Genomic DNA, 9,904 nt, shown 5'->3' on the forward strand with positions numbered 1-9,904 from the left:
TGCGTTAACGCCAGGACGAGTCCCACAGCACCACAACTCTGTATTCATAATATTTATAAATATCCTAAATCGGGGTTCTTCGACCTTATTTTCCAGCGAGCCACATTATAAAATTACTGCGCGCTGGTGGGCCATGTGACGGCATAGCGTCTATAAAAATGACCAAAAATGTGTCACTCTCTTGTCTCCAGGTCTACTCATGTCTTGTTTACCTCACTTAATCTCAATAATCTTTATTTATTATTGACAAATCTCTCAATCTAAATTTCTTATTTATCTCTCATCTCACTAATCGGTATCTGTGTCCGAGTGGACCACAGCTCGGTGGGCCACTCCCAAGAGCCTCTGCGGGCCATTCGGCCCACGGGTCACCAGATGAAGAACACTACCCAAAATCATTTCCGAACACATGATTACAGGTCACTGACGCTCTTGGTGTTAGCACGTGAACCTGACATTGTTCACTGTGGACCCCGGAGGGGTAACATGCACTTGAAGGTTCATCCATGAAAACATTAGCACTTCCAATGAGGTCCGGTCACCAAATCTCCCCCTTCCTGTCTGTCTTCAATGGTGTAGTCACAAATGCTTGAATATGTTGAAATTTACGGGGTGGGGCAGTGGCGCTGTGGTTGGCGCACCGTCCTATGAATCCGACCACCTGGATTTGATTCCCGGCCATGGCAAACGTCAGTGGTGCATGACATCTGAACCGGTGCTGGCCCCGTCCCACTTCACCGACTTTCACTAGCCAGTATGAAGTAGGGTCAAGCATGACCACCAACACTTTGTGGGAAGATCTTCATCAATTAATGGATCAATAAAGGGCCGTAAGTTCTATGGATCAGGCCGATTGTCATAGCAGTTGCAAAGGGCCCTCAGTCAAAAAGCAGCCGAGAAGCACGGTTCAACACTGTCAGAATGTGCAGGTTTTGTATGTATGCACCAACACACTTTGCACCACTCCTGCTTCATTGGTCTTTAAAATCGACATATATTGTTTTAATGGTTTATGTCATGCGTCATAAAGCATGGTCCTACCCATGTATGTAGAATTTATTTCCTACCATATGTAGCCAAACTTTTTTTTTCACACATTTTATGTTCCAGTAACCAAGGATTTTTGTTGAAAGCAGTCAACCATTGCTGAACGAAAGGTCACACGTTTACCTCTATTGCCCCCGTCATGCGAGGCTCTCTTCCACCAGCCATCAGTGCTGTCGACTCTGTCCCAGTTCAGGTCCAGGCTCAAGATCTGTCTTCGACTGATTGCCTTATTCTTGCCATACAAATATGTCCAGTCTCTGTACAGCATCTTGATATGCGGATGCCTCGATATGCTATATAGATCCAAATTTTAGTGTTGTAAGTCGCCAATGTCTTAGTGCTTACTTCAATTCTAATGTAACCACGACCTCCCTCTAATAAGACTTCGTTTTAAAATCTCCAAATACCTGGCTTTTGTATGTGAAAATAGTGTAGTCGCAGCTGAGGTTGAAGAACATGGGGAAATTTTACATTTTTGGTCGTCATTACAGAATCATTATAAGGGGCACAGTCGCTCAAAAGGACGACTCTGTTTGACTTGGAGGATTACTTCTGAAAATAAATCAGGTGTAAGGGTTGGGATCGAACCCACGACCTCGTGTATACCAGGCGAGGTAGTTAACATCTCTCCATCCCTTAGGTTGGGATGCATCACCATGCTGTGCTCGCTGAGCAATCAGGGACGCTTTACAAATAAAGGTTGATGATGAAGATGTCGGTGTCAATGTGCACTCACCGTCGCAGCTCTCCACTTTGACCTCTTGCCACACGGGGCTGAAGTTCGCCTCGGTAGAAGGGCTGTTCCCTCCCTCGTCTGGGGAGAGAGAAGAGATTATGACTCAGCACGAGCACTGTAATGACTAAAATACAACTTGATTATTTGCAAATGTTGAGGTTACGGATGGATGTCAATGTTATGTTTACTCACCTAAGCCAGCAGTGAAAATTCCACATTCCCATAACAGGGACCAGTCCAAATTTCGATTTAAAGCTTTCGTGACTGCAGGGATTCATCTACTTGGTTCTTTCGGTAAAGCCACGTAGAATGGAAATAATAAAATAATAAAAAGAAAACAGAATAAAATAATTCTCACGACGTTTCGGCCACAACGCAAGCAGCCGTCCTCTGTCTACTCGACAGACCTGCTCTCCACCTGAGGACGGCTGCTTGCGTTGTGGCCGAAACGTCGTGAGAATTATTTTATTATGTTTTATTTTTATTATTTTATTATTTCCATTCTACGTGATTTTACCGAAAGAACCAAGAAGAGGGACCAGTCCTTTTATAAAGTGGTACACATTTTATGAACCTCATAGGGCTAAGAGGTTGAGTTTCCACCTCCAAACCCGCATTTAAACATGTGACTTTCCAGTTGTGAATCTAGCACTCTTAACTAAACATTTGAATGACAACCCCTCCTGAAAAAGCATCCCGAGGCTCAGAAATGCTTGGGTAAATAAAGGACTACAATATTACATGATTATAAAATAAAATTATACTCGCTCTAGTATTTAAGACAATGTGTGACATGCAAAGCCATTCGATTTCTGGGAGACTCAACCGGGGCACACAGTGAACCAGCGGTCCCTCCCTCCATAAATCCCACCCAATCGTCAATAGCCATGCCCACTCAACCACGAGCTCTGCCCACACAGTGAGGGGCCTCTCCTCCTTCTGACACTGGCACCACCACCAACTGATGTGCCCTGCCCACTCCTCTGCCAACCCCTGGGCTACCCAAGTAGTTGGGCATCTAATTTTCAACACAACCCAATAACTCTTCTTAGGTTTTTTCGGTAAAGTCACGTGACTTTACCGAAAAAACCTAAGAAGATGATTCCTTGCAGTCACGAAAGCTTCAAATCTAGAATTAAACCCAATAACTCTGATAAAACGCAGATTCTTGAATAGACCCCAAATCATGACAATTTATTTTTGTATCACAATGAAGGGGGTGCGGGGTGTTAATTGTTAGAGGCTTAGGATTTTTATTATATGTGACTTCTCTCTGCTTGTAAATACCCAAGCTTCTTGCTGTTAAAGACAAAGTGAGGATATCTTACCCAATGGTTGTTCACCATCACCGCCTCCTCCGGTAACGCTCGTTTGGACTTGAGAATTTCTGAACTCCATGGGGCAATCTGAAAGAAAGTGACAATGGCCTGATTGGGTAGTACACAAAAAACACTTTGCAACAGGCGACATTCACAGGAAATACCTTATTTTAAGGAATGACCCATCATACAATACGCTCATTTATACCATAAAAACAAAACAGTGGTGGTTAATTTACAAATGTAATTGGCACTGAACACCCTTGTCAATGTGGTTTATGTGAAGTACAATGGTGGTTTTTTTTTTCATTAGGAAGAAGAACGCTTCCAATAATGACCACCGTTGCAGCCAAAGGTTGCAGTGCATTTTTTCTCGAACGTGAACATCGGCCAAAGTTAATTTACTAATTTCTAGAAGACGCCAGTACAGCAAGCGGGGTTCCCGACTCATCTGCGTGGATTTTCGTGCGCTGTCCCTTAGTACGGCCTGAACGGGTCCTGCGACCAAGGGAAAGATCCCACCAGATAGTTGGATACTGTTCGGGCAGGAGATCACAGGAGCTGGGGGATTGCGGAATCAGCAAGTGGCAGTTTCCGCTCGCGTGAAAAAAATGCATTTGCCAATCTTGCTCGTGGAGGATCCGTCTGAAAAAAAGTCCTGATACTCAGTGAGGCTTTGTGATGTAAATGAAAATAGTATTCAAGGCAGACTGAGGTGTGGAGTTTCCCTACCGACTCAGGACCAATAATTCAAATGAGCAGCACTCTGCACATGTCAAAAAATGATAGAATATCATCTCCAGTCTAGGTTCCTGAGCTGTAATCATCACCTACCTCACACAGCCATCACAACAGAATGTTAACCTCACCATTACTTAACATGTATACCACGCCTCCCATACAGTACATCTTGAGACACCCTATGGCAGTGCTCGGCATGTGGAAATTATCCCTGTTCACAAGGTGAATGCAGTACCGGCCTGCAAATGGGAGTTCGTCTGCCAGTAAAGGGTGATATTCCTATGTGGTTTGCTCAATAATTTGTGGAGTAATCCCTGGAGATTATTGTGGCGTTTCCTCCTTCTTGTCGGAGCTCACCGTGATTGGAGAATTGACTCTTCTCCTCTGAGGGCAGCTCCTCTTCGACAGCAATCAAGTCCTGGTGTTCAACCCCTGCACAAGGTGGACTGGAGACAGCAACGCCCATGTCAGGGCCGTCCATGACTCCCAGCCTCCGCACAGACATCAGCAGCTCCCGGCTCAAGCCGCTAAACAGCGCGAGCAGCACGTCCACCAGGCCTCCCAGCGTCACGTCGCCAGGGGAGGAAGCGGCGGCGTCGTCCCAGTGCGGTGTAACTGTGTTGTGGGGTTCGGCCCCCTGCACGGCCTTCACCACCTGCCGCAGCACGGCGTAGAAGCCGAAGGGCAGGCGGTCGCGCGCCGTGGACAGCAGCTCGGCCCGCACGAGGCCGTCCCTGACGCAGGCGCTCAGGACCCCGTAGTCCCGGATGCCCAGCTCCGAGTCCATGGCCTGGGCCACCTCCGCGTTCACGCCCTGAGCCTCCAGCCATGCCGGGAAGTCCCTGCTCGGTTCCAGCACAGCTGCGCATGCCATTTTGTGAGCCTGCAGAATGAGAGAAGAGTTAATGGGCCTCCCTGCTCAATAGACAGAGTGGCAGTGCTTAAGTACCATGGATTTTCTACAATTCCATACATTCCTCTGAGTTTATCCACATGACAGTGACTATCACAAGTACACAATGCTGCTGCCAAAATCCTCAATCACACCAGTTAACGAGAGAGCTTATACTGCAATCAATCCACTGGCTGCATACATTTCCAGATCGCATTCACGGTCTTCAAGATCCTGCATGGACTCGCCCCTACCCACTGCTCTAGTCTCATCTCCCTCTATTCCCCTTCTAAGTACTCTCCGCTCCAGAAACCATGGCGTTCTATGCAAACCCCCAAGTCAACCCTTGCTCAGCGGAGGTTAGCTCGTTATCCTACATTGTCCCCATTCTCTGGAAGGCCCTTCTCATATGATCCATACTCTCAACTTCCTGGTTCAAGTTCAGGCTCAAGACCTTCCATTTTATCTTGGCCTTTGACTGCGAGCCTCTAAAAAAATTAATAGTCCCACTGTTTCTGTACATCGCCTTGAGATGATATATAAATGCACATTTTACTTTATTGACCCGCAAAGGAACGGAAATAATAGTTGAAGTCGACTAGAGTGCTCAAAGTTTATTTCCATATATAAAATGACCAACTAGTTTAGTTACATAAGAGGTTTTTGGGGTTTTGGGTTACACAATCTAAACCAAAAAAAACCTCTATTTTGGATATTGGTCGCAAAAGCCTACATGTTAAACTAGTTTAGTCACAACAAAAGAGTGTAGTGATGCACCGATTCAACAATAAAAATGTATTATAAAGGCCCACAAAACATTCATTTACAACTGCACAAATTTCCGATTTCAGTTATAGGCAAATGTTATGCTTATGTTACATTTAGGCTAAAGGATAGATGAGTGAAACAAATAAATGAGAAACACTATGAACCCGACAACAAAAATAAGAGGTTCAGAGCACTGATCTGGCACTGCAAGAGACCCTGGGTTCGAATTCAGTGCAGCCAGGCGTTATTCAACCGAGTTCTCAAGTGTAGCGAGTTAACATCTCATTCAGGTCACCAATGACTACACAAAAAACCATCAACACCAAATTAGCTTATGCACTTAAACCCTCTCGTTTCGATGATATACGTATATACCATCTAAACAAAACCGGAAAAAAAATTACTTTATCGATACCGAGGCTCCCAAAAAGCACACGTGAGAGGGCGCGTGCACAGTTTGGCACCAGCTATCGTAGAGTGCGGTCGTGTCGCTACAGTTCTCTGCGGCGAGCACAATGTCTTTAAAAACAACGGCGCTACTATGAATGTCCAAGTAAAATTAGCCCCGAGCCTCTTGCGCGTTCAGAGATTCAGCGGTGAAGGGGACACCCACAGCCTGCAAAGTGCAGACGTCTCGGAACGGGAAAGGGTTAATACAGCTAAATTTGATTGTCGTGCATAAAGCGAGTGGGGAAGTGTTGCCCTCTACCGTGTTGACCAGAGATTACTTCAGGAGAACGTAAGAGGTAGCTCTTTAACACAATCCTGTGGAGGGAGCTGGTAGGAACGTTGGGTTGCTCGGTCAATGGCCAGGGTCAACGGCGGCGTGGTGTATTCGGCAAATATGCCCGACTGTGAGGGCGGGCACAAGCCGGCGTGAGTAGGTTATACGTTGAGTTTTATAAGGGCACCACGGGGTGACCAGCCCCTCCCTACCCAGCCCCCACCCAGCCCCCACCCAGCCCCACCCCACCCCAGCCTCCCCACCCAGGCCCTCCCCACCCAGCCCCACCCTCCCCACCCAGCCCCTCCCCAGCCCCTCCCTCCCCACCCAGCCCCTCCCTCCCCACCCAGCCCCCCCCTGCACGACGGATGGACACAATAATCCCGTGGGCTGGTGTAACCAGAAGGTTCCTACCAGTAATACTTGCTTCTCAGGGCCGTTTTCTAACACGAATGGTTGCATTGTTGTACGAGAAATTCTAAAGCACGCTTTGGCATCATGACACAACAGCGACTGCAAAATTGTGATAACGTTGAGAAGAAATTACTGAAAATATAAAACTGTACATTAAATCTTGAATCGAATTGTGGCTATCCGTTGAATCGCTGAGGGGGGAGACAGGTGATGTGAATAGATTTTTTTCAACTGTATTGAATCAAAGTGACAGCGTCACCATATTCATACGACAGTGGGTTTGAGCTTATCGCCCTTGGCGGATCTGATCCAGTGCAGGAAAAGCCACATTCCCACGACGTATTTCAGTCTCATAAAAGCACCGAGTACTATTCACTTCCACAACGCGGTACGTATTTTATCCACCCCGTAGGAATAGTAGTTTGAGCAAATGTGAATTATACGGTTCAAAGCTCGAGTATTAAATCAATGTACGTACACAAGCCGCTCCTCTGTCAACCAACTACTGGATGACAGCCTCCTCGATGCGGTGCTGGGTCGTGAGAGGTTATTTGACCATACTTCACCACGCTGGTCAATGCGGGTTGGTGAAAGCAGAGGGGCATCTAATTTATGTATTTTAGCAGGTAAGGCCCACTGAGTTATCTAGCCCATTTTTCAGAAGCGACCTGGCCACATACGATAGCTCAACGAAGTGGCCTATCACGCGGAAATTTATAGCAGCCAAATACTCTAAACGCGTGACGTTCATTCTAAATGAAACCGGAGCACCCGAAGAAAAATCCACGAGAGACAATACAATCGAACCCACGACCACCTGCATACCAGGCGAGGTGGTTAACATCTCATAGCCACCGTGATGATGATGATGAGAGAGAGACACGCAAACTCCAAATATACAGCAGACGTCAGGGTCGTGATCGAACCCACGGCCTCCTGTATACCTGGCGAGGTAGTTAACATCTCCTAGCCACCGTGGTGATGATGAGAGAGAGACACACAAACTCCAAATATACAACAGCCATCAGGGTCGTGATCGAACCCACGACCTACTGTATACCTGGCGAGGTAGTTAACATCTCCTAGCCACCGTGATGATGAGAGAGAGACACACAAACTCAAAATATACAGCAGCAGACGTCAGGGTCGGGATCGAACCCACGACCTCCTGTATACCAGGCGAGGTAGTTAACATCTCGTAGCTACCACAGGGGCGAGACATGTAACGGATAACAAAAGTCCACCGGTGTTGTTGTTTGTTGTTGTTACTCCCCTCGACTACCCCCATGGCGGCCGCCCATCAACCACGCTTCGCTTCGCAGACGTAGAGCATAGAAGTACAGTACAGTAACACACATTTCGTTTTAAAATCACGTTTTGTTAACAAACAAAAAAACTAACACGTGGTTCAATCCACTGCTGGATCGGTATGCAAATACAATGAAATAATAATTGTCCCATTGTTTTGTTAGTTTCGCACATTAAACGATCGGTTATAATTACGGTATCGATTCATAAGGTTTTGTTTAAATGTAAAAACGTTTAATACTTTAAATGCTGTGCAGCGCACGCACGCACACATCGCAAGGCTCCCTCGTCGATTCTGTTTCCGTTGTTGCTTTTGTGTTTCTTTAACCTCTAGAATCTTACCGACGGAAACTTGGCTTCGGTTTGGCGGGTGGGGGAGGTGCAAATCTTGAGTGGATTTTGTTTTTATTTTCTTTAAATATTTTTGTATTGAAGAGAGAAGAAAAAGAAGAAGAAAAAACCACGCGAACGCAAAGAGAGGTAGGCCTCGGGCGCACGGCGAGTAACGGTGGGGGGGGTTGAGTGACGACTGCTAAGGGACCGCGTCAAACAGCCGATTGTCCCGGTCGTCGTAACACGGGGCAACAGTTTCAATCGTTGATCGATTTTGGGGCCGTCCATAAATGACGTCACGTACCTGGGGGGGGGGGGGGGGTCAGACATTTTGACGATATGTGATGACGGGTGGGGGGTGGTGAGAAATGTGACGTCATATAAAAATGCGCAACTTTAAATAAATATAGACAACACGTTCTACTTAATTAAATATACTTTTTAGTAAATGTTTTCTCCTATAACATTTGAGTGCAGCGCCACATTAAATACCCACTACAATGACAATAGTTTAAAGCGATTTGAAGCATGTTTTATTTGGGGGGGGGGGGGGGGTAGAGCTTTATGACGTCATATTTGAGGGGGGGGTCTGACTTTTTGTGACGCCGTGTGACAAAGGAGGGGGGGGGTCAATAAATCGTCCAAAATCGCGTGATTTCATTTATGGACGGCCCCTTGGACACTGAAATCAAGCATAGCTACTTTTTATTGTTGTCGGACTGGTTACAGCAAGGCCGTAGCCATGGAGTCAACATTAGGGGGGACGAAATCTTCCAGGGTGTCTGGGGGTCCCAACCCAGAAAAATATCTAAATATCATTTCCTGCCTAAAATATAAAAAAATTAACTAACACATGGGATGGACTTTTTATTTATTTTTTACAATAATGTCTAAGAATGTATTGTATTGCATTGCTCTGTTATTACTTTTTTACCTTTCCTTGTTTCATTGTATATAATGGCAGAGACTAGGGATTGATCAAGTACAACCATAATCATATAAACAGAAATCGATGCATTATTATATGAAGACAAGTCCAGATATTGTGGCCAAGGTTTAGCAAATTGTTGTTTTTATTTACATAGCATAGCCATTTTTTATAGCAATATATTGGGGCGACATTTTGAGCATATTTGAATTTGGGGGGGGGGGGATGTGTCCCCCCCCCCCCCAATATATATTATTATTACGGCCTTGGGTTACAGCCTTTGAAGCAGTTTAGCCGGATCGGCCCTGGGACTGCCAGATAATGTTGGAAGCAGCTGGATAATCGATGATCCACTGTATGTCAACACAATATTTGGCGGGGTGGAAGGTATGTGGGCACTGCAAAATGACACCCGGATTCCTAAGTTGGAAATTGTGCTCACTGTCCCATCTATTTGACACTCAGTCCGTGCGCCACGCAGAGACGATGTGCCACTCAGTCTGCCTAATGAATTTTAGCAGGTGACTGGAGAGAGAGAAAACAACTTTTACCACCCCTGTCACTCAGACTCATTATAAGCATATATATTCTTGATTTGAAGCTTTCGTAACTGCAGGAATCCATACTCTTTGCTTCTTTCGGTAAACTCCCCGTAGGTAGAACAATAATTGGACCACCGTGGCAGCTCTAGAGA

General features: G+C 46.0%; 1 protein-coding gene across 1 annotated transcript in view; it reads right to left on the reverse strand.

The window, feature by feature from the left end:
- Positions 1-8,450, reverse strand: part of LOC144948406 (uncharacterized) — a 43,896-nt gene extending 35,446 nt beyond the window's left edge. The window contains exons 1-4 of the mRNA XM_078877841.1: positions 8,292-8,450; positions 4,201-4,726; positions 3,112-3,189; positions 1,784-1,861 (exon numbers count right to left, since the gene is read on the reverse strand). Coding sequence (XP_078733967.1) covers positions 1,784-1,861; positions 3,112-3,189; positions 4,201-4,717 — 673 coding nt within the window. The 5' untranslated portion in view covers positions 4,718-4,726; positions 8,292-8,450. The remainder of the gene's footprint in view (positions 1-1,783; positions 1,862-3,111; positions 3,190-4,200; positions 4,727-8,291) is intronic.
- Between the last annotated feature and the right edge of the window lie 1,454 nt (positions 8,451-9,904).

The sequence above is a fragment of the Lampetra fluviatilis genome, chromosome 3, assembly GCF_964198595.1.
Source record: "Lampetra fluviatilis chromosome 3, kcLamFluv1.1, whole genome shotgun sequence".
NCBI classification, from domain to species: domain Eukaryota; kingdom Metazoa; phylum Chordata; class Hyperoartia; order Petromyzontiformes; family Petromyzontidae; genus Lampetra; species Lampetra fluviatilis.